This window comes from Choloepus didactylus, chromosome 16, assembly GCF_015220235.1.
Source record: "Choloepus didactylus isolate mChoDid1 chromosome 16, mChoDid1.pri, whole genome shotgun sequence".
Classification (NCBI taxonomy): domain Eukaryota; kingdom Metazoa; phylum Chordata; class Mammalia; order Pilosa; family Megalonychidae; genus Choloepus; species Choloepus didactylus.
The window spans coordinates 58,489,742-58,516,076 of NC_051322.1; the positions used below are offsets into that span (position 1 = coordinate 58,489,742).

Sequence of the window (26,335 nt, forward strand, 5' to 3'; positions counted from 1 at the left end):
AGATTAGTGAAGTTCGTGGTATTTAGACACACTACAAAAAGCTCCCTCCCAATTTGTTTTGTAAATTTGTCTTGTAAATTTGTTTCATGAAGCCAGAAGAATTCTACAAAAAAAAAAAAAGAGGGGACAGCAAGCCTAATGACACTTTAGGACTTGAAGAAACAGTATTTGAGATCATTCCTGGGGAAAACATCATTCAGAAGCCCCAATAAGAAAAAATTCATTTTCCAATTAAAGTATATTAACTCTTAACAACTCCCAACCCACCAGAAAGCATGCAAAGTATTGAGAAACCCATAAGAGGGAGGGGAAAAAAAATAGTTGGTGGGAATAATCATTTTCTTCTGTTGCCAGCCCAGCCCCCTTATATAAAACCATCAGTTCAGCTCAGACTGGTATTTCCAGACGGCTTCGCCATCCCTGCCAGCTGCTGGGCCGGGGGGAAGCCCTCATTCTGCTCTCCCCAGCACTGTTCAAGAAGCTCTGATGACCCAAGAAAATCAATATCATAAATACCTGATACTCACAGAAAGTAAGACAATTACTCAAGACACTTGTGTTGTAGGAGCTCACACTATCCTTTAGGCAAGATAACTTGATACCTATTTGCTTTCTTTGTCCCAGGCACTGTGCTAGCATTTACGTGGACATCCCCATTTAATCCTATGAGTTCCATGCTATTTGCCTCATTTTACAGATTAGGCAAATGAAAGGTAAGTTGCTCAGGGTCAGAGAGCAAGTGCATGGCTGAGCTGGGGCTTGAAGCCTAAAGGTCTGACCCAGACCCAGTACTCTGAACCCAGTGTTCTAACCCACCAAATGACATCAGGGCACATGCAAGCCTCGGTGAATTCCCCAGACACACACACTGGTACACACGCATGCACACACACATCCCCTGGCCAGAGTCTGGCCACAGCAACGCTGCCCTTGATTTCCTAATATAGAGAGGCAACCATTGTCACTGAGAATGCCTCCCTTCTCTTGAAAGACTGAGTGGACTCCACAGAATGACTGTAATAACTAAATGAAAAAAAGTAAAAAAAAAATGCTACATACTTATTAGTCAAAAATTAAATGCCACCATTTATGTTGTGAAACAACCTCTGATTTCCTGAAATCCACCCAACAATGAAGAAAAGCAGAGAGACTGTTCAAATCATTTCTAAATATCTTCTAATGAATGGAAGGTCCTCAACCTCAGATGAGTGTTATGAGTTTCTGCAAAAAAGCAGAAAATAGATTCTGTTTCCGAGCCACAGAGGATATTTCATTCTCATGGAAACTATGGAATTCCTAAGATTTTTTTAAGGGTTGATACTAAACATAATACTTATAATCTCAAAAAATTCATATAATACGGGATCCTTTCCACTTATAAAAACTGTCCTCATTGCAAATTGAAAGTGCTAGGTCCATGTGCCAATTTCAAATAAGCCACAGGTATAAAACGCTCCAAAAGGACTATTCTCTGAAAGGAAGGCTGTAAGGCAATTTGCAAACATCACATGTGCTTGTCTGATATGAATATCTATAGCCACATACACTTATATGCATCAAAATGAAACTAAAAGGGAAGACATTCACTGTACAGAAAACAACACCCTTTTATTTTTAAAACTCTGGTGAAATGTTTCCATATGACATCCCATTAAAAAAAAAAATTAATGTAAACCAACCTGTTTGAGGGTTAGTCACACTATATAGACTTCATCATAGTGTTCAAAGATCCCTAGATATCTCACAGAGTATTTACAAATGTTATCCGTTAGGTAGTAAAGTTTTGTTGCAATTTTTCCAGCACATATTCCACAGTAAAATAAGGGCGGGGGAGGATATCGGTGTTCTGTATAAAAATTCTTAACAAATGGAGAAAGGCAATTTTCCTGAGAGAAGATTTGTTCTTGAAATATTTTTCTTTAACAAGTGGAAATATAGACGTGGGATGTAATTGTAAAAGAAGCGTAAGAATGACTAGGTTAACATTTTTCTTTTAAATTATTTAAGTACCATTAAGTTAAAATGTTTACATTCATTATAAAAAATGTTGTTAAATCTTATGCAAATGATTTAACACTGATTGCTGCAACGCAAATTGCACTTTTAAAAAAATTATTGTATACATGGAAGAAAAATATCTTGTTTGCTACCCTGTTTACAAATTCCGACTGACTTCAGATCAGCCACACAATATGAACTTTGAGAAACTTCAGTCACAGTGTTTGTTAAAAGTTACATCGCAGTCTTGCAAACTGAGTAATTTTTTGACAAGTGACCTCATGCACCAACTCAGCCTCCAGAGATGTGTACCAGATGGCCTTGGACGATCTTCTCCATGAACGCATGTGAAATATGGATGTGGAAAATGCATGAAGAAAATTCTGGAATAACCACAATCGACCAGAAGAAGAACATGATTTGGGGCAATACACAAAAAACTTTTTAAAAATCTCTCAATATTCCTTAGTAGGAAAGGCGCCGTTCCTAGTCCCGGTCTCTGGAAGTGGTGCGGCGGGCATCGAACCTCCTGGCAAATCCAGAGGGGCCAGGCCCCAGCAAGAGGAGGAGGGTGCAATGGCGTCTCCCTGCAGAACTCCGTCTTCTCTCCGTGGCTCTTGCCGACAAGTGGCTGGATGATAAGGCAGAGCGAACCCCTTTGGAAATACATCTCTTTCAAAATAAAGGCACGGAAATAACGCTGCCGAGGAATGTCCTGCCGGCGCACTCGCCACTGTTTGGACTGCTTGATAAAATGATACAAAAGTCTTGAGGCCCGAGGGGCACTCTCCCAACTTCCCTGTCCAGGGCTCAGGCCAGCGCCAGAGCACACCAAGAATCCTGTCTCACGGACGAGGTAACTTCCGCCGGGGAGGCCAGGCTGACTCCTATGTACAGCCCATCTTGACCTGAATACTTGAGTTCGCTGTTCTCGGGGTTAGCATTTTCTCCGGGGCCAGACATCACCGAGGCGCCCGCCTGCCAGGAAGAGGGGGACAGACAGAACGGGAAGAGAGGGGAAGAGACAGTTACCACAAATGTGTCATCCAGCACAATCCTGCTAGTTCAACCCATGGGAAGCACAGCAAGGGTAGGAGCTCAGTCACAGAATAAGAAAGAAGCGAAGGCAGCATTTCTATTCCCCGCCCCAAGAGAGCAGAGCTTTTGACTGCGTGTGCACCTAGGTCTGGCTATTTCAGCTCTTAGAAACACTGTCCTGTTCACATTGGAACTCACAGCAATGACCATCCTACAGAGGTAAGAAAGGGAAACTGGAAAAATCCTTCATACTTGTGGGAAACGCCAAGCTCTAAGATCTTTGACAGTGAAACAAACCACACCGTGTAGGTAAACAAGCTATAAGCAGACACGCAATCTGGTCACTTCAAAAGAGAAATTGCAGAGCAAGGCATCCAAAACCACATACACATACACATACACAGACACACACAGACACACACACACACACACACACACACGCACAGCATACATAGCTGCAAGGCTTAGCAGTTATGTCAAAGTCTAAAAAGGAACACTACACAGGTCAACACTGCCCAAGAAATGAAATTTTTTGAGCACTGACTTCATGGAAAATTAACCCATGCATACGCTGGTTTTAATATCCACCTCATTTACCTAATTTTTTCTAAGAACTGACCATGTTTGAACCAGACCATATTATAGAGGGAATTTTAAACATCCTCTATCTGTCATAATCATGGCAATTATTTCTTGAAACAAAAGTCCACCTTTCCCCTGCCTAATTCAATTCCTTCCATCCAAGTAAGAAAACACCACGTAGAAAACATGTGATTAGGCAGAATCAAACAAAAATAACTAAAATCATGTTCAGACTAGAGTTAGAAAACAGTTACATTTGAAAAATTCTTTAAAATCTAGCTACAAGCACACAGTTTTTAACCATGCCTTTTTTCTCCTGAAAGCTCAGAAGCCCATTACTTCTTCCAAGTTTTCAAGGTTCCAATCCATAAACTATGATACTTGCTATTTAACATGGGTAGAATATTTTGTACTTTGCAAGGCATTTCTTTTTTACATACAGGATCCCATTAGATCCTTAAAACATTCATATGGCTGCTTGACTTGATGTTACAATCACTTCAGAGAAATGCACGGCACCAGAGCAAAGCTGACCTGGGACCCGGAAGTCAATGCACACCTACTCCTTTTCCTGGATGAAATCTGGTTTTCTCTCTAATCCTCGTAACTGCATAAAGCAAAAGATGGGGCCTCAGGACTGGTTATGTGAATTTCTGTCTGCCAACCTGACCAAATCCAACCGCTCCAGGTAACCAAGCTTTCCTTTCCTAGCAACAATGAGTATTTGTGAAAATCCAGCCAAGCAAGCTTTTTTTTAATAATGCAAACTATTAAAATGTAAACTGAAGGCTTTGGGGGCTTAAAAATGCAAATTTCAAAGTCTTTGAGACATCTAAAATTTAAAGTGGATTCTTGTGAAAATTTTAATAGCTGAACTAATCCTGTCAAACAAACTGAAAGCTATGGAACATAAAAAGAATTCGGTCACACTTATAAATATGATCAACTTCAGCCCTTAATTCCAGAATCTCCACTGTAAGCAAATCCAATACGGACACAGATTTAACCCCCAAAATAAACAAAAGAATTCTTCACTTTAGAAAGGAACTATCATATAATTCATAAAGAGCAGGTTCCTTGTAACGATTTATGTCACATTCAACTTCTCATTGATCTCTCTATTCCATAAAGGAAGGCACACGTGCATGCATTATCCCCTTGCACGAAATCTGACTTCACCGCAACAAATGCTATTTTCTGAAATGGAAAGGTGCCTAGATTGGCCCAACAAGCAGCCAGCTCAACTGGCCAAGGAGTCCTGAGATAGCAGAGAGGCTGTCAGCAACAAGAAACATTATCAAAGCACCTGCTGAGAGCCAGGAACTGGAACTATCAGACCGAAAAGAAAAAGTCACTGCCATCGAGGAGCTCCCAGATGACGCAAGTTGCCAGGACACATACACGCTAGAAAGTAACACCTGCTTAAGGGATGGCTATGACAAATAAGAATGTTTGTAAAGGTGTTAGCCCAAATGCCTTGCTTAAGTTAAATATTCAAATAAATGGGGGCTATTATTGAGAAAATGGTGCTCAAAATGGGACGCATGAAGAAGTGGGAATGCAGGGGTAGCCTGGCACGTTCAGAAGAAAAGCAAGTTGAATGGAAGGATTAATTAAGGGAGTGGAAAGAGATGAGGAGAAAAGTAAACTAGAAGCCTCTATGCCTCGGGATCCTCACCTAAAAAATGGAAATTTAAAAAGGTAGCTATGTCATAAGGGTTGTTGCAGGGATTGAATTAGATAATAAATGTAAAGCCCTTGAAACAGTGTCTGGCAATAGTAAAGATTACATAAGTATAAACTACTCTTACTATTGGAAGGTTAAAAAGCTTGCCCTTAATTTATTCTTGACAATTCTGTCCTTCAGCCCAGGTGAGTTACTGCCACCACTGAGCAGGCACAGAGCAGTGGGTCAAGGGCTAAGTGAAAACAACCTCAACGACTACCCTATGTGTTTGTTACTGACAGCTCTTCACAAAGAGAAAGCAAGGTGCTTCCTTGGCTGTTCAAGGAGTCGCTGATGTGGGTTTTATTTTTCTAAAGCCATGTTATAAAAATCTTCATATAATATCTTGTATATTACCTTTTTAATAATACTTGAAACCTATGACACTGCATAATATAATATTTCTACCTGGACAATAAGTCCAAAAGCCATCTGTGGGAGTAACTACTGTCTTTTTTCCAGACAAAAATGTTAAGATGTCAGGCCAGAGTCCTGCTGCCACAAAACAGAAAAACTCTCAGTGACAAGGATGATGTGCTCCTGAAACAATACCAGCTCATTAGAAATCAAGAGTGAAGTCACATTTTCTTTCAGGAAAAAAAAAATGGGACAAGTACTTGTGCCCAAAGCTTGGTAACCTTATTTCTAAATGAGTATATTTACACATGAAATACTTAAAAGAAAATTACTTTTATGTAACAATAATACAGAAAGCTGTTGAGCTCGGTGGGGTCAAACTGGTATACACCTTATAAGAAGGCAATTAGAGCCATTAAGAAGTTTATACCCTACTTACCCTGATAATTTCACTTCTGGAAATACATCACAAAGAAATTATTGAAAGGAAGGGAAAAGGCTCTATGTGGAAAGGTATGCATTGCATTGCAGAATTACTTATAATAGCTGAAACCATGGAAACAAACCAAAGACTAATAATATAGGAATGGTTTGGAAAAGCAAGATACATCTGCTCAATGAACTATTATGCAATTATCAAAAATAATAAGACCATGTAGCAAAATGGAAAAAATCTTGTAATACAATGTTAAGTGAAAAACAGCAGGATATGAACCATTACTATGTCACATTACCAGTTATCCATGCACATGCGTTAAGTATTGTGAGGAAACCCAAGAGGAAGTGGGGAATGGGACCATCTAAGAAGGTCAAGTCTATTAGCCCTCTTGACCTTTCTTTGAATGCTTTAATTGAACGGCACAGCCCAATCTATGTCATTAGATTAGAATAAGAAACTTGAGGCACAAACACTTGAGGGACATGCCAGACTGGAGTAAGTTAGCAAAAAAAAAGTAGGGAGGGATTAGAGTGGGGCACTAACAAAGGGAGGATCAGAAGCAGCCACCTGTGCACCAAGATCACCTCCAGGTCACCTGGCAGCCATGCACATGTAGAACACAGTTCCACTTAAATTAAAACATGGAACACAGTATGTGAATCAGTATAATCTGAGATCTCCAAACAGTATTATAACAATAGAAGGAGCCTAGAATTGGCACAACTGTCCTCAAGAAACCTGGCTTGTCCTATCACTGTCCATCTGAAATACTTTTATTTCATTGCTGATATTTAAAACCTATTTATTGAGAATCAGTATGGTTTGGGGGAAAAATCATTTGAGAAAAGTTATTAAGACCTTGGGCCCAATATGGGCACACACACACACACAAATGCAAGTCTCAGTTTCAACTGGTTCATGTTTTCCAAAACTGAATCAAATTCTTCAAAGTCCTTTAGGTCCCTGACCTCTCAACATAGCAAAAGCAGCCTGAAGAGAGCTTCCGAGTGCCCACCGCTTAACCATCTCCCTGCTCCCGGCAGGCAGCTCTGGCCAGGCAGAGGTCCTAGCTCTTGCTCGGATCAAAGTGCAGCGGGAGGGTGGAGCCGAAATCTGCTGTGTTTCCATGCACAGCTTATCTGCCCTCCACCCTCCCACAGACAACTGAAAATGGAGGCACTTCCTGTTGAAAGAATGCGTTATCAGCACCAGACCCAGCCCAGCAGGCCAGGTTAGGTGGGAGACTGGCAGAGCGGGCTGGGATGGAAAACTCCTCCCAAAGGAAGAAATGACTTCAGGGAGAACTTGGATTGTTGCAGATTAGGGCATGGAAAACATCCATTTGCTTGTGACGTAGGCATAAAGTTAATCTAAAGATTAACTCCGAATCACCCAGATTTTTTTCCTGTTTCACTCATTTTTTAGAACTGTATCTGAAAAGCCAAGGATTTCTGATCCGATAAACACAGTCAAATGTCCAGCATTGTGTCTGGCTCATAGTGGGCTCACAATGTCAGTTCTTTCTTTTCATGTATCCCCTAATAGGCAGGACTGGACACAGCTTCTGACAGGGATGCCCACATTGACAGTACATGAGAGAAAAGGAAACCCTTGAAGGACACAGCATTTTCAGAATAAAAGTAAGTTCTCTGGTTTGTGAGTTACAAATATATATTTTATTTTGGGGGGACAAAAACCAAAAAAGGAGTCCATTAGAATGTGCTCAGTCCTCCATGCACTAATCTTTCCTAATGCAGCACTGATCCGAAGTAAAAAACATGGTGCCTCACAGGCTGAAGGGGAGTCTGTGATCATTCCCGGAGCCTGAAACTTTGATGATGATCACACTGCCTTTTTAGCTTGCACTAGACTGTTGGCTTCCATGGCCTCTCATCTGTCCTACCTGTCCTTCCTACACAGCTCACTAAATTTTGTGTTAGGACTCTTTTTTTTTGGTGATGGGAAGCCAGCAGGCCCTCATTGCCAAAGCTCTCTTCTCTGCTTTTGTAACTGCTAGGTTCGAGTCCTACAGGGTTTTATAGCTGCCTTCCTCAAAAGAAAAATTTTCATGTATAAGTTCCAACAAAGAGGAAACTCACCAATAAAAATCAACTTGTGCTATAAAAACTACGCTCATGCTCACTTTAGTTTGGATGGAGGTACAACAGAATCAAACACAAAAGTGACTCATAATCGTTTAGGGAGTGACACATGGAAGACAGGAAAACGCACATAAAGACACGTGAAAATCACCTATTATGGCAAAACCCTCTCGATTCTCCCATAACAATAAAGCAAAAGAACATGAACCTTCTCTGACAAGAAGGGAGAATCCCATCACCTCGGCTGATGACCTTACGCAGTTTGCAGCAGAATAGTTCAGCTATCTTTTTGTGATTTAACAGTTTTTTTGTAATTTAGTTATATTTTTGTAATTTCTTTATGGGAAACTCACTGGCTGCCCCCTTGACCCTCTTGCCTCTTCTGGACCAGGTTAGTGACTATCAGAGCTCCTGCCCTTTTCATGGAAGGAACAAACAAGCCCATATACACAACCTTTTCTGGATGGGGGAATAAATAGTTTTAAGTGTCTGTTACACTCAAAAAGCAAGCACGCTGTGTGGTAAACAAAGACATCACTCAGACTGTATAAATACTCTGAGATTATCAATAAAATATCAGTGGACAATTATAAATTTGGAGTTAGTGGTTATCCCACAACTTTAAGTCAATTAGCAAACTTTAAAAAAAGCTTAACTTCTAAAATACATCAAAACGGAATACTCTAGTCTTCTAATTAAGGATCCTGAGATAAAATTTAAAACCTGGTGGATTAACAAATTTTATACTAAAACTGACTTTTTGGGAGTGTGGATGAGCTTCTTAATTTCTCCATCTCAATATGAGAAAGCCTATCTTGGTCAAAGAACCAGTCAGCATTTACAATGCATTTAAACCACAGAAAGGATATACTAAGTAACAAAGAATAAAACACTGTTGCTATCGGAGAAATAAAAATCTTTAAAATATGGTTACTTGGTTAAAAACACAATAGCTCTAAATCTCTAAATTTCCCATTGGGAAAGTAAGGATTTATTTCTAATGTTTTGGCATGAAAAAATATCATGCAAAGAGAGTATCACTATTGACTTCCAAGATGATATTTCAAGTGGTGTTATTTGTCTTGGGCTTCAAAGAAGTCTGCAGGCATCTCCCACTTCACTACACAACACTCTTAAGGACCAGATGGTAGAAATTAATTTCCTTTTTTAATAGGAGGAGGAAATCAGAGGCTTTGCAAAACCTTCACCAGCTCACTATAGTCACATAGACTGAGATGCAGTCAGCACCTGGCTGCCTCAATCTGTTCCCTTCTAGCTGCTAATCCGTGAACCCACAGAATGAACTTCAAGCCAAACTCTGGCTTCCCTATGAATCAAGCAACTAACCCAATGACAGCTTTAAATTGAAAGTATTCATGCTTAATAATCAACAAGTAATTCTGGTGAAACAGCACAAAGTGAACAACCACCAAAGCAAGCAGCCCATCATCAAGTCATCAAATACCTTGTCAGATATTGACCTGGAATTTTGTTTACTCACAGACTCCAATAGGACATTGAACTCAATACATTGTTTGCTTGCTCAAACCTTTCTTAAGATCTGAGGTCAATATAAAATAATCTCGCGGTCAATCTAACAATTCCGAGCACTAATCCTCTATAATGCCTAATACAATAAGTAATTCAATTATGAACCACCACCAATCTTCAGAGATGCTTTTTACAAATTATATCAAAATTCCAAAGAAAATTAACAGGAAGGCCTAAACATGAACAGAGCTAGCAGTTTGTGTTTAATTCACATCCATTAGATCTTCATAGTGCTAGTAATTCTTTTGGCAGACACCCACAAAATGCACAATAAATTACTTTTGTTCCAGTAAAGGAATTCATTTTCTTCTAAGATTCATTTAGCGATAACATTTCAGAGTATTCTAAGCCAGATTTCTTAAATCTGGTCATGTTTTCTCATAACATTATTTCATGCTTTGTAACAACTATGTAAATTTCTTACGTGGGCAGGGAAAAAAAAATCCTGTACCCTGCAAAGGAAAGTCTGTTGTGAGATGAAGTCTTTTAATCATGTGAAAAGTGAACGGCTTCTGTCTACACTCTTCAGCTAGTATTCTGGCTTTCAAATTGTAATAATGAGTCACTTATTAAATAAACCACAGTTCCGTGATAAACTGGGTGGATATATATTATAAACCATTTAAAGGGCAGGATAGTTTGCTAATATACAACACTACTGGGCATTAATTAGTACAATAATAATCACCAGTTCTTGCCATTCTCCCCCAATGATGCACTCTCTCATCACAAAAGAAAAAAAAAAAAAAAAGGAGGAAAAAGCCTTGAGATCAAAATGAAAGTATGTAAATTCCACATACTTCAACGCTCCCCACCAGGGTGACATGCAATTTCATGGTGAAAGCCAATGTGGTCAGACAGGAACGTGAATTATTAGAAGGGCTGTGAAAGAAGAAAGGGAGCCTGGCACACAGGGAGCATGAAGATAAAATGCCAACAAAATATTTATGTTCATGGCTTTTAGCATGTGGCAAGTAGGATATTAATAACTGTGACGACTGGTCAACTCCCTGGGAGAAGTAACAGCCCTGGACAAGGAGACAGGAGATGTCAGTTCCAGCCCCAGCTTCAACACTGGTTAGTTCTGTGACCTTATGAAGTCACTCCAGATCCTGGTTTATAAATGAAGCAATCATATTACCTAACCACAACTCTCTCACAGATCCATGTGGGAGATTAATGATTTGTAACTCTTTTTTTTTCCCCATTTAAAAAAAAAGTCTTTTGGGCTCCAAATCTGAAAAAAAAAGTAGACACGCCTACAAAGAAACACTTTATAAAAAGCGAACACTAAATGTTCTAAAAAGTGAAGTGTTTAAATTCCCACAGACCTAGCACTCACTGGGTGTGGATTTAAATCACACCATTAAAAGGATCTTAGAACTGCAATTTATATTTAATATTTTAAGAGAACCTTGTTATAATCAGTCATGTGATTATATGCAATTTTTACCACCTATTATTTTTCTACCTAACAATACCCAACTGAGATTCTGAGTACTATAATAAATTTCATTCTAAGCATAATATTAATAAATTTGCATATAGTGACATATATTTGGTCTCGTGCAAACCACTTCTCTGGCATGGTTTTCACACCTGTTTCAGTGGGGTGATATTTGATGCTGACATTACTAAACAAAATTAGTCCCATTTCTTTAAGAAAACCTTATTTCCTCTAAGGATTTCAAAGTGATGAACTAATATCACATATTAGTCTGGTTTGCCACAGTGATAACCACATGGATTCTGCATCAATCACTCCTGGATCCAAATCCAAGTCCTGCCTCTCAGTTTGATACATAACCTTGGCCCTGTTACTTTCTGAGTCTCATTTCCTCAAACAAACAAACAAAAAAAACCTTCAGCCTCATTTACAGAGGGATAATTGGGATGAAAAGAGAAAATGTATACAAAGCACCTGGCACAAGTGAGTTTCCTGCCTTCTTATATCTACTGTCTTATAAATAAAGAAGTTTGAGAGAGGGAGAAAATTTCTCAAAAGCAAGAGTACAGAGAAAAAAATCAAAGATTAATGTTTGGCTTTCATGTTATCCAAAGATTCTTGTGGAATATTCAAGTTAAGAGTTAAGCAGTCAATTGCAACACATGTACCACACTAATGCAACGTGTAAATGGTAGAGTGGTATATGGGAACTCAATTTTATGCATGATTTTTCTGTAGACCTACAACTTCTCTAATTTAAAAAGTTAAGCAGCAATTTTCTGTCCTAGGCCTAGCAGCCTCTTCAATCAGAGCTTCTCTTTACAGTAAAGATCCTCTGAGTAAAAGCAACTACTACTGTATACAAGTATGATACCACATCCTTCATGAACGTACCTTTCAGCAATTTAACAGAAACTATTATTTTGTGATCAACCATATGGCCATAGTAAATCCAAAGCGATTCAATTACTTGGAAAAAATGACCGTGGAGTATAAATTTGCTAAAAAAGAGTTCCCCATCAACTGAGCAACACATAGTAAGCTACATGACTAAACTTCTTCCTACAATTTTCATCACAGAACGCAAATACGAAAACATAAAATAAAATCTATTAAAAAGTTTTTAATTTAAAACATTAACCTGCAAAATACCTAAGCTTTCTTCAGAAGGCCTTATAAAACACATTCAAATATACTAAAAACCACTAGCCTCTAATTCACTCTCCGCCGGCAGCAGGCACTTAGGAACGGGCATTAAGTCTTTCAAACCACTTCTAGCACAAGATTTAGCACCACACAGCTCCAGAGAAATATTTCTTCTGATAAGGTTGTTGAATAAAGTTATAACCGGGCAGTGACTTGCAGGAGGGGAAGAGGTCTAGCTAGGCATACAGCATCCCAGAAGAATAAACAGAACAGGAATGATGACGCCTATTTAATAGCAAGAAATTGAGTTAAAGCCCATCGAAGGCACAGAACCAGCCAGTGATCAGAGAGCCCAGTGATCCGAGAGCCAGTAATCCAGAGCCCAGGGTCTCTGGGTCTAAGAATGCTTGCCTCTCTCAGCGGGAGATGTACATGTACGTCATTAACAATGAGCAAAGGTGACGAAGCCCATTTCCTATCACTCACACACTGTGCCCAGTAGGTTTCTGTTAGGATAAGTCACCATGCAGGATACGTCACCTGCAAGCCCTGGGAGAATGTAAAGTAGGTGGACTCGAGCATACAGACAGAAAACACATCTGCCACCAAAGCGAGGGCTAAAGTCCATCATTTAGAAACGAACATGGTTTGGGTCCTGCCTAAGGCTGACCTGGCAATGATTTGAAATATTTTCATTAAATCAGACCATCCACCTCCCACCTACTTTTCCAGCCTCATCTCCTGCCTTTGGCTTCTTAAACATCTATACTTTAGCTTCATTTAACTCCTACAACCAGTTCCTTTCCTGCCACAGCTACCCATGCTCTTCCTTCTTTCCTAGATGCCTCCATCCTCTTTTTATCCCTGCAAAAGTCCTACCCAACTAATCTAATCAAATTTCCATCTACTCACTGAAGCCCTTTCCAACTCTGCAGTAGGAATTCATTTCTCCCTCCTTTGACTCCCACAGAACTTTGTAACTCATTTAAAGTCTATGTGTGTATCTGCACTGCACCATTACCACCATTCTTGCCAAGAATTTGAGGTTTGGGACAGCTTTGTTTTACTCAACCAAGTGTCTTCCACAGAGCAGACGTACAAGCAAATGTTTCGTAAATGGAACAAAGACCCATAAAGCAAGGGCTAGTCAGATACATTTCCTCCCCATTAATTCCAATATTACATGTTTGTTGATACCTGCAACATTATTATATTTGCAGTTTTAATAAAAACTTAAGTAGATTTAAAAAAATTTAAAATTACTTACAGCAACTGTTTTGGGGCCAGCAAAATATGTTCAGTGACTCCTTATTGTCAGATGGTAAATTTAATTGCTAATTTCATCCCAAAATTACTCCCACCTGCCCCAAAGGAAATTAAGAGAAATACTTTTTTACCTGTAAAATCTGGAGGTTGAGCAATAAAGTTTATAAAGTACCCTCTGGTTTTATGAATTTTTACTTATAAACTCTAGGTGGGATAAAACCATCTATGGAATACTTACTAAACCTTATTTGGGAATTGCTGAAATAGAAAGCGTTGCCATGTTTTCCTCCTAAATAACAGTAACAAAAACAACCCATAAAATATACCTCAATGAATAAATGGGATTCAATGAAAAATACTTTAATATTCTTACAATCCAGAGAATCATGCCAAAGAAAGGTTGATATTTATTTAGGTCAACCACACATACACTTTCAATAAATCTACATGTATAAGAAAATTTTAGCCAGAATGAATGGCTATTTTCAGGAAATTTACCTTTAAGTTCAAAAGTCCCAGAAATCAACCATCTATCAAAAATTAAATTAAACACATTTCTCAATAAACACAAAGAATCCCAGACATCCAAGACAGGCAATATTTTAATGCCAGGCTGCGTGGCAGTTGAAGTCTTCCTGACATGCAGAAGGCAACCGGCTCACCCACCTGGTGACTCCATCAAAAGAATGTCCTTCACCCAGACAACAGGTCTAGCTAAAATACAAATCTGCAACAAGTAAATAAAGCGAAGACCTGCAATCACAAAGGCGTGGTTTCAGAGCAACGTGAAAATACAAAAATGGTCTTTGCCGCACTTGGACACTTTTCCTGCAAGTGCTAGGAACCTGCCCACGGGCGCTGTTCCTTCTGGGGAGGGCAGCCGGCGAGTCTGAGCAGACTCTCTCCACCGTACTTGGTTCCCGCAGCCCTGGCCCCATCCAGAGCAACCAGGGAAAGGGAACCACTGCCACCAGCCAGTGCACCCAAGGGGAATGCCGCAGGCAACTGCCGACAATGACCTCAGGAGGCAGATAACAATGAACAAGTTTGATGTGACCCTCCTTGCTGTAACTTGCTCTCATTATATTAAGGACAGGCAAATCAGCAGTGACACTGCATTGCATCTGTAAAGAGAGGATGGGTAACGCCTCCCTGCCTTCCACGCCCTGTGCCTAGAATCGATTACTTCTGTATAACCCTGCTCCAGCACAGGTGGTACTGGGAACAACAATGATCTTCAGAGGCTTAAACCCGAGCCTGTTTAATTTCAGGTGCTGTTTAATAATTTGCCTTCTAAACTTCAAATGCAAAAACACAACCTTGCTGTGTGGATCTAACATTTTCTTCACCCACGGGCACGTCACAAAAATCACACGGGCAGTCAGTCACAAAGCCAGCTAGCTGCCCTCCAATATCATACACCATGGCCAAAATGGGAAAATGATACACCTCTGTCAACACGGCAGCCTTTTAAGAACGCTCCCGTGGCTGTCAACAGATCCCTCTCCAGGGGCCTCTCTGTGGCCGTTGCTGGCTGCATCTGCCGCAGCACAAAGCACCGGAAGGGTCGAGGGCACCCGCAGCGCTCCTGAGGACGAGGAGCCCCACCGACGCCTACTGCCACTCTTATTGGGGTGACAGTTTCCCAAGGAGACCTGGATCCCCACAACAGATCAAGTATAGGCTTATGGGACAAGAAGCCCCACCAACCTAGGGGCCAGCCGTCTGCAGAGGCCAGGAGGGGTCAGGGCAGTCAAGGATGGGGGTGAGGAGAGGACAGAGAGGGGAAGGGGAGGGAGAGGGTGCAGGCGCAGGGCAGTCTCCACCTCCACCCTGGGCAATGCTGTTGGGAAGTACCTTCTGCGGCCCTGCTTGTCTGCAGAGGTGACCCTGTCCGAAGCTCATGCCAGTCACCACCTCCCAGGATGGGGAGCTACAGCAAAAGACCTTGTAAAAAACTATTTCATCTCCTCTAAATCTTGAAAACCCTTGTTCCTTTGCCTCTCAGCTCTAGTCCGGAGCTGAACTTTCTTGGAAGGGTGCTGGCCAGTGAGCTGCAGAAAGTGCCGCCGCCTCCAGCCGGCTCTGTCCCCGGAGCCCCCACTTCCCCCCAAGAAGGCCACGCAGGCACCTTCTGACTAGATGTCGGCCAGGACCCCCGCCCCGCACCACCCCCAGTCGCTGCCTGGGGAGATCCCAGGATGCCAAACAAGCTCGCGCTTCACGGGCCAAGACTCCCGAAGCTGCTCTTCCAGGCGGGTCAGGCTTACAGCCTTTTTACCGCCTGCCAACCGAGAGCATGGGACTGGGATTTCCAAAGAGCCAATCCTGAAATTTTAAATCACAAAACCACATGGGCAAAAGCAACCCCACCAAGTTCCCAAAATCCACTGTTGGCCAAGTGTCTCTATTTCTGTGTCATTTATCATTCAAATTAGGCTTTCGCCATGCTTAAGCTAGACTATATCACCATCGAAAGTGATGTCACCTCGGCTGGAAGAGACAGAGGCCAAAACCTGACTGCTTCCTCAATGCTCTGAAAACCATAACATTGTTTTGCTCAATCTAGCTAGATAACTGCTTCTGAGGACTTAGGACATAATAAAGAATATTTTAAAATAGTCTTGTCTTTCCATTTCCCCACAAGTAACATGTCCTATTTATCACTTTTAGATCCTTTTAAAAAGTAACCACTCACAAAAAAACAAAAAACTACCATACATTAGAATCCATCTATTATAATCCATCTACTGTAAAGGCTTGAAAGATTCATTACCACGTGTCTGTAACAACCAAAACAAACTGAAAGGCTTTTTCCCTTGTGAAACAACTAACAAACTTCCTCTTTCTTTAAAGAAAAGGTCCAGAAGATTTGGGAACAGAGATATTTCAAATATAGTTTTAAGCATCCATTTTAAAATTTTGTTTCATGTTTAATTTTTGTTTGTTTAAACCAGTAAAAATGGGACATAAGGAAAGCAGGTCTGTGGTTCCTAAACCCTGGTTCAGTCAGCTCTAGGGCAATGCTTAAATTCACAAATTTCCAAGCCCCACCCCAAGAGACTGACTCTAGGGTGGGGTCCAGGAATCTGTAGTGTTTTAAACTACCCCAAATAACTCCAGAGCAAGTCAAAATGGAGAACATAATTACTAAATCAATAGGGATTTAAACACTGGTGTTTAGTCCTAAACTAGACTCAGCATAATTCTAAAAATCATTCCAAGAACAGCCGCCCAGATCTAACTGAGGGCTAGGGTGAGGCTGGGTGATTTTTTAAGAGCATTCCAGGTAAATTTGCAAAACACTAGGGTGGAAAATGCTCTTTACTTGAGTAATGCTGAGTTTCGATCACAGCTTTACAGAAACCAGCCCTGTCATCTTCTCCAGGCACTTGGCATCCTGTCCCAATGGCACAAACGGCTCACAGGTTTGTGGCTAAATTAAGCCCAGGTACAGTAAAGGTGCTTCAGAAGGTCAAGGCCTTCTAGCATTAAGAACAGCTGGGTGAAAGGAGCTCAGGGAATACAGCAGCACATGGCACATTATGGTGAGCTATGCTCTGGAAAGATAACAGAAAAGGAATGGAAAAAAAAGAGAACTGGAATTGATAGACAAAAACAACTTAATGTCATGAGCACTAGAATACATATAAAACCACGGACCTGGTAACTTTTCTCATCTACGTTAGAAATACAAACAACAACTTGGAGAAAAACCTAGAAATAAAACAATTTAAAGCTTTTTAAACCAAAACTTCTTGCTTTTATTTAGGTTAATTTAACCATAAAAAATGATACCGATCTTAATTAAGAGGTTTGTAAAGTACTTAAGTTTGTCATTTTGTTTACACTCAAATGTAATTTCCTCTAAAAACTATTCTTAGGTATCAGCTAACTAAACTGAAATGTTGGTTTAGATTATTGTACTACCAGATAAGATAAAATGAGATAATACACTGGAGAGCAACCCACTAGTTTAGAGTCTATACCATTTTAACACTTACCCCTGAGGCTGTTGGTTGCGTTGTAGGGGAAGTATTTTTGCTGCAATCATCTGAGTTCGAGGAGGTGGAAGTTGGAGTCATAGAAACTGAATTATTGCTATTACCTACAACAGTCAAAATTAACCTTATAAATATACATAGACACTACAATTAAGGTTGGCAACTACTTCGAAATCAAATAGCATTTCATTGTATTTACCAGAGCAAGCCTTTGATTTATTTATGTTCTTTGGTTTTCGTTTCCTGGTTTGAATTCCCTCTTTTTTCATAGCAAGAGGTCGAGGCACCTAAAATAAATTTTCACAAAAGCCAAAAGTTAAATGTTATATTAAAGAAAAACCAGACTTTAGCTAAGGACCCAACATTAGTACTGAAAGCACTCTTAAGAACCTAGCATAAAGTTAAATCCAATTTTTTTACACACAATGGATTTCAAGTGCATAGAGCCTACACTTGACCCCATCAACTTCACAGATGCCTTCAGGGAAACTGGGATGATTTGCCAGGGAGAACTTATTCCATCAACTTAATGTTTATTGGTTTAAATAATTTCAATTACAGAGTAAACCAACGAATAAATATTTTTTTCTAAAAGCTTACTCTACCCCTCCTACAGATACAGGGTTACTTTTCAAGATCCATGTGTTTATACATTGTGCAATGCTTTAAAATGAAGCATAGAACTTCCTAACGACAACTACCAAATTATTACTCCTTTGTACAAATGCATTTGAATGCATTCAAAAATTTTTTATGTTAAAACATAAACTAGCTATTCCATATTTCCAGTTGGTTTCTCACCTTATTTTTTCCTTTTTCAGTACGCACAATAAAAAGGGGGGGGGGACTGCTCCCACGTTATCAATTCTAAAAGGCACATTTTTAAAATTAGGATTTCTTATAATGGACGTGTGTGATAGTTTAGCAGTGTTTTTCTATCTTACCGGTAGTTAAGATAATAGATAATTAATGGCATGTTTGATTCAGTGAAATGCATATATAAATTCAAAATTTTCATTTTCATACCCTTTCATTTGCTGAGAATTTTTAAAACTAAAATCATGTACAAATAAGAAGCTAAATGTAGAGACACATGAGCAGATTAAATGGCGCACCCCATGGAGTTTCATGTAGAGTCCACAGGCATTGCATACGGGTTCACCCTCAGCATTTCTGCGCCACAAGGTGGTGGTTGTGGTGTGACAATTGGCACAGGACAGTCCAAGTCGCCGTGATGAAGGCTAGAAAACAGTACAAGGAGAAAAAATACAAACGATTTGTGTATATGCTACATACTTCCATGCATTACATCCTTGTCATCAAGCACATACCTGGTTTATTGTGAACGAAAAATGAAAAAAAAAATGGGAATAAGATTTACGTTCCTAGACTTACAAACTTGAGGTTTACATAATGTTCCATACAACTGATTTGCTCCAGGATATTACAATAATAACTAAGAAGCAGTCACACAATGTTGGCCAAGAACTCCACTCTACTTTCCCAGAATCCTAACATCGATAGTTTCAATGATGGCTTTTTCTCTAAGAGTTTAGAAGCATTTCCCAGTTAATTATTACTTTTTAAGGGAAATTAGAAGGTTTATTTTCTAAAAGTTGCCCAAGTAGAGTTATATTCCAAAACACTCCAGAAGTAGCAATACAACTAGACATCAACAAGTGAGCCCGGGTGAAGGGGACAGCACCTGTGGTCACAGGTCCGAGTTATGAAATACAATTGCCTACCACCCTCCCGTGTGCTGCTAAGAGGCTTTAGCAGTCTCCACATCTCTACTGAAAACCTTGAGATAATCTGGTCTATTTCTCAGGTATGTATGGGGAAATAAACTAGAAACTTTAGAAGGGCCTATACATATGCACAGAAACAGATCTTGGAAAATGTATTAAAAACTTTGTAAAGAAGTACATTTTAATAATTCCATAATTATCATGACTGCCTGCCTGAATTCTTCTTATAACATAAGCAAATTTTACATCATTGTTTTAATGCTGGCATTGTCTTATATACAGTGATGAGAATATATTTTATCAACCCCGACAGTATCATAATCAATTTTTGTTCATACAGAGTTAAAAGGTATTAACAGGAACAGCCAATTGTAGCACAGTGTTACTCCCATTTCCATGCTCCTTTTATGCCGGTGACTTCCTTAAGGGGAGTCTACTTCCTCTAGATTATTACATGCTAATTAAATTATATAAGATGAGAATTTAAGCCAGTATAATTTCCTTTCCAGAAAAGAATACGGAAGATTTGTCTTTTAATTTCTAGATGGGCAACTATAAAAATTGTGCCATGACTTCAGTTGGGAAAAAAAAAAAAGCCATGGGGAAAATTCAGGAACCAAAGCAAGTTCAAGGGTACAAAAATTTGGAAAGTTAGCAATGCCTATTAACTTAAGAAGTGGTACATAACGGATAACAAAAATATTAAATTGAGCATGTATAAATAGTCACAGATGAGAGGATAGAGATTTCCAAATCCTTTGCTGCCAAACTTAAAGGATAAAATTGAACTCTGCATTTACTATTCACATCCTGTTTTATTACTTTAGCATTATTCTTCCCAGATAAGTTATTTAAAAAGAGACACTGGCAAATCTTTCAGCAGTGCAAAAATTTTTTAAGTCTAAGAAATAAGCAATTTTACTTTTTGTTAAATTCAATGTGTTTGGGTGACAGAACTATGTGGAGAATTGATTTGCTAAAAAGGTGAAAACGAACAAAACTTTCTACACTAGAGCTTCTCCCCTCCACCTTTTGGTTAAAAGAAAATAATTCCCTAGGACATTCCTTTCTCTTCATAAATATGTGAAATTGGTAAATTAGGATAGGAAGTTTATGAACAGAGCATTTATGACCATTTCCAGTGGAATTTGGAGCCAATGTGAAGTAAACTTGTTATCAGAATTTGCCATTGTAACAAAGAACTTTGTGACTGTCAACCGCAGATCATAAGTAAAGCTAGTCCTCATAAACATGTGAAATAAAGGTGAATAGGTTATAAAATTCTTTGTAACAAGTGATCTCGGTTATATTCATCGCTGACAAGGAATTCAAGTTACACCATAAATCTCCTATTTTGCAATGTATTACAAGTTCAAATTCACAGTGATTGGTTCTCTCCTGCTGGCTAAACAAACTTGGGTTCAATAATCTGTTTCTGAAAACTAAGCTAAACTCATCAAAACCATAAATAAGAAGCCCACAAGGAGAACTAATTGATAGTGACACACCCTTCAACTGCTATCATTTATAACCCATTTACAAAAGCATATTGGCTGACCTTGCTATCTGCCAAGACACCTGCCACACAGAAGGAAAATTGACTCAGGGATGTTCAGAACTGTTTTCTTTCTGGTAACAGTTATTTTTACTAGTAAGTGCACAAAAACAAATGGCACTGTTTAAATATGGACGTTACTAAATCAAATTTATAATTCAACCACAATCTAAAAGACTACAATTCTACCAGTTTTCACCAAATCTTGAGAAAAATGTTACCTTTCAGAGATCAGCTGGAACTCAGCTCCATGTGCCTTTCCAAATAATAATTAGATTTTATTTTTAAATACATTGGCTAATACACGAAAACAAAGGACTTTCTTGTAATATTTTCCAGAAACTACTTTTTCTTTTTTAATATGATACATGTATGTAAAATAAAACCCATGGGAGTCTCCACATTGAAACTAAGGGTGCCCTTTGAAGAAAATTCTAAGTTGTGGGAGGCTGTAATAAGTTTAACCGCACATACCACACTCATTAAACTAACCTCGGCCACTTTATTTTAAATGCATTAAAAACAAAACAGCCATAAAACTAATTGCTTCTCTTTAAGGTGTCAGACTTACATTGTGATGCAATTTCACTCTAATCTATTTAACACAAACAACATGTGTAGCATTTGTTCCTGCTAATTAGAGTATAACGATTAAATAAATTACTTGGCTACTTAAAACGTCTGGCATCTGACTGTAAAATATTTTACTTTAAAAGGCATGAGTATGAGTACTTGGCCAAACAAGCACTACCCTTACAGTGAGTGAGGTTTGTGAAGCTTTAATTATTTTCTCTAATCCTTTCACCTTTTAGTGATCAGCAACTCCGGTTAATAAAAACACATAACAATGACGGTAAGAGATTAATCATGAAGAAAATTAGCATCCCCACACTTTAAAATATGGTAAATCTTCAGCTTGAGAAGAATATACAGACTACACTTTTTCTAAAATTTTATATAGTTCTCTGAGCAAATTTTAAAATAACAAAGGTTAGAGTAAATAAATTTTCACCAGACTCAGGGGCAACCAAAAAGATATTTGGAATTGGGGCTACAACTGTCTCCCAACCTAAAGGGACCCAAAATGAGGCTGTGGGGTTCTGTTGTTCTCATATTTTACTTGGGGGGAAATGTTACACATGAACATGGTTTATACACATACACACAGTTTTTTATCCCCAAGAATAAAAATTTAAACCAAAGAGGACACAGTAAAAGCCTCCTTCCTTCAGCAGACCTCGGCTGGGACTCCGTTTTTCTCCTCAGAGTTTACCACCATTAGCAATTTCTTGTGTATCCTTCCAGGATTATTTCCGCGCATTTGCAAATACAGCTAGAAATATGTAAATATAGACTTGTGCTTTTAAGAAAACGGTGGTACCCTACACCTACCTTCCTTTTTTCATTTCAGGGCGTCATTCCGTATCTGGAAGTACAATAAAAGGCTGCCTAGCTTCCGAAAAGCCTGATTCGGGGATAACCTACGCTCTGTGGGCGGCGGGTGGGCGCTGGAAATTGCCGGGACTCCCAAGTTGGTTTCCTCCCGCCCCGGCCGAGCCGCACCTGCCCGCCGCGCCCGGTCCCTAAGGGGCGCCCGAGGCGGGAGGACGGGGAGCAGCGCCGCGGGGCGGCCCCGAAGGGAGGGCGGCGCGCTACGCACTCACCACGCGTTTCTGCGGCTTGATGAGGGGCCGGCTGAGGCCGTTCATCTTGCTGTAGAGGCCGCAAGCGTTGCACAGGTAGTGGCCGGTGCCGTCCCGCCGCCATAGCGGCGTCTGGATGGAGCCGCAGTTCACGCACTCGCGGCTCTCGGGCAGGTCCTCTAGCAGGTCTGCGGGAGAGAGGCAAGGAGAGGCCGGGCTGAGGACGCACTGCGCACGCGCAGCACGCCCGCACGCCTTAAGACCCCCGGGAGCCGGAAGGTGGGTCCCGCAGACGCGCTGCTCCGGCTTTCCCACCCGCGCCCTTCCGGGCGACGACTTCTCCTTGGTCATCTAGCCGGGAGCGGTGTTCGTCGCTAATGATCTACGGACCATTTGTCCGATCTTCTGCATTCCCCGCGAGCGCCCAGGAGAGATCCCAGGAAAGCCGTAGACAGTACTGGAAGCGGTGCCCAAAATGCTCTGCCTTCTGTCTCCAAAGATTTGAGGTTGAGATGGGGTGCGGGGAGGTCCATGTGGGCTCCCCGACCCCTTCTCCCGTTGTTCCCAAGCTTTTCAGAACTAAAATCCATCATAATTATAATATGCCACTTGCCAAACCCGAACAAGCTGCGCACTAACACGATAAACGATTCCCGGCTCCAACCCACAAATAGCCGGGGATACAGAAAGGCCGCCTCATTTACTTTTATAAGTATTTTCTGTATCTGCCACCCTTCCTTACACGCAATCCACCCCCTCCCCCAAAAATAATCAAGTGAAATTAGAACTACTGTTTTGGGCACTTACATTAATTAAAAATTTTCTCAGGTCTTCTCAGGGGGAAAAAAGCACTAACATTATGTACAGAGGTAAAAGTTTAGTTTGATTCCACACTAAAATATTCTGATTTCGAAGTGGGTCTAATGGCTACAATCTGCAAAATTCCTACAAACGGTTGATACTTTATTGATTGGAAAAATGACTAAGACCTTACAAGAGCTAAATAAACTGTTGCCTATTTTTCTATATTAAAGTTCCAACCTATGCAATCTATTTAAAGTGTGCTTATTTTGTGTCATTTTATTACTTGATTACTTCTGAGAATTCACAAGTAACTTAAAGCTACTGATAAAAGAATCTTAAGAATAAATGGTTAACATTTAAGTAGCTTAAATATGATTAACAAATATCTAAAATGAGATACATACTTATTAAATATAGACAGCTTTTTATAAATGTCTCTGTATTATAGTGGATTTAAATGTTCCCAATTGAGCATTTCTGATCATTCTTTTAAGTAAACAAACACTACACTTTAGAGAACTTTTATTTGAAGATTGTGTTGCTAACAAGCCTCTCTATTCCCTCCCATTCCCCTGCAGTTTACAGCTTGAGCCCACCATCAACTGTGTTCTAAAGATATTTAAATGAACTTTAACACAAACACTCTTTCATTCCATTAATAGTATTTACCCTACAAAACAAGTCTCCTCATAAGTTTAAAAGAAACTAGCATCCTACACAACTCGAGTTCAAAGTTGTCATGGGGATACTTCAACTCAGAACACATCACAAAGATTTATTCTTCTCCTCCCTAAAAGCCACTATTGACTACAGTAATCAGTAAAATGCTCAGGACTTCAAGGACACTGAAGTTAAACAAGGTATTTGTCATTGTTGTTGACTTTAAAATGTTACCTATCAGAGCCCCTCTCAACAGAGCGTGGGGCATTCCCTGGAAAACAGCCGTACGCCTGGCCTCCATCCCCTCTGCTGGAAACAATAAAGACTCCCATGAGAAAACAGTATGAACTCCCCAGGTAGAATTTAATTGAAAGTCCACTTTGCATAAATACAGTCTATGAAGTTTGCTTACTTTTAACTAAATCAAAGCTACTGTCCCCATTCCTGCCCTATATCTCTACCCCATGGCCCCACTGAGCAGCTACAATCCTATAACTGACTAAAATGGCAAAAAAAAAATTTTTTTTAATATATATATATAAAATACTGGATGTTTGTTTACCAGTTTTCCCTTACTCAATATCATCTCTCTCCCAACATGGCTTCTATGGGTGCCCCTGGAGAGTGACAGACTCAGGAGAGAATGGCACAGCCAGGAAGTGTCCTCCTAAGACCCAGCACAGCAAGGACAGTTAAACAGGACCTTAGGAGGGTGCTGGTCCTGCTGACTGTAGGGGACCCGAGAACTCCCGCTGCCAGCAAGGTCAGGGAGAGGTGTGTGAGGCAAGCTGCCCAGAGGCCCCCACACTGGGCAGGTTGAGAAAGCACCCGGGTTTTAGCCCTGGTTTTTGCTCAGCTCAATTAGAATCTGCCTTCAGTTATTAAAAAAAAAAAAAAAAAAAAAAAAAAATCCAAAGTGTGTGTGGGGGGGGAGAGGGTTTGGCCAAGGTCTCGCCGGCATTTGTCATACAACATGTGTCAGGACAATTGACCACCACCACCACTCCCCCCTAAAGAATGGCTTAGTCTCCACAGGTCCCTGTAGCTTCCTGCTTTCTCAATAGAACTTTTATGCAAAAGTTAGGTCTAGGTAAGATTTTTCTAACTTTGCAGTACCCTGCCCAGAAGATGAGAAAATTAGTGAAATGGGCTGTTTAAAATGAAACGAAACAAATTGCTGCAACCACATCATACTGTGTCTAAAATGATCTTTCTTACTGTACCAGTTACTTTAAACCTCTGAAGACTCTGTGTCTGTCTTTTGGATGATCTCTACTTCACAGTCATGTGAAATGCAGAAGGCTAAGCAAAAAGAATATGGAGATCAAGCTAAGGTGTGTCAAAACAGGCAAAGCTGCAGGATCTTGCTCAAACTGCAGCTACACCCCACCCCACCCCCCATCCGAACTCACACACCCTTTCAGATTCTCTGCCGGATCCCTGACCGACAAAAGAAGCCTCACACCCCAACCATCACCCCCTTCCCATTCTTTGAAGATTCCTCATCTTCCTTGTCTCCGCTCCTGGGAGCCAGACATGGGTCCCTATGCAGCTTGAAGGGTGATGGCCCTCTGCTCTAACAAGTCTCAACTCTACAGGGCAAATCTCAACAGGGTCCCCCACCCCCACCCCACATGTAGATTGTAAAGATGGTTTCCAGGGCCAGCTTTTCAGGGGAAGGAAGAAAAGGGAATTTTGCGACCAAAGTTTTACACAGCCACTGAAGGAAGAGAAGCTGGGGGCTGTTCAAATCAGTTCCTTTACTTTCAAGTCACTAGGCATTTCCAGAATCTTTTGAACACCAGGTCAGTAAAGCCCCACATGATCCTAACTAATCCCCCCAAAGGACTTGCTGTCCCTAAAAGGAGCTCTGCATCTCCCACGTGAAGCCCAGACCTGGGTGCAAGGACACTGGCTAGCACAGTTTGGGCTGAGACGCCTACCCCTCTTCCTGGCTACCACACCAAGGCTTCCCCACTGCTTCCCTCAAACAAACAAACAAAAGGTTTTGTCTTTATGAGTCTGCAAGGTTATCAAACAGGTGAGATATAAAGTAAGAGAGACCTCTGAAAGCACCAAGAAGGACTCCGAATGCTGTAGGACAGACACAGCTCAGACTCCCCTGCTTGAGCAGAACAAAACACTTTTCAAAATGAGGTATTTCCAGGTATTTTGAAAATTGTGTTTTCCCAGTTTACTCCAAATGGCCCCTCAGCACAGGAACAAGAGCTAAGTAGAATTGGAACCGCAAAAATTGGTGGGCTGAACT

The 26,335-nt window shown here is 40.4% G+C and overlaps 1 protein-coding gene across 1 annotated transcript in view; it reads right to left on the reverse strand.

Moving 5' to 3' along the window:
• Positions 1–1,582: 1,582 nt before the first annotated feature.
• GATA6 (GATA binding protein 6) overlaps positions 1,583–26,335 on the reverse strand; it is a 28,162-nt gene continuing 3,409 nt past the window's right edge. The window contains exons 3-7 of the mRNA XM_037806058.1: positions 22,624–22,790; positions 18,772–18,897; positions 17,856–17,943; positions 17,657–17,760; positions 1,583–2,976 (exon numbers count right to left, since the gene is read on the reverse strand). Of these exons, the coding sequence (XP_037661986.1) occupies positions 2,809–2,976; positions 17,657–17,760; positions 17,856–17,943; positions 18,772–18,897; positions 22,624–22,790 (653 nt within the window). The 3' untranslated portion in view covers positions 1,583–2,808. The remainder of the gene's footprint in view (positions 2,977–17,656; positions 17,761–17,855; positions 17,944–18,771; positions 18,898–22,623; positions 22,791–26,335) is intronic.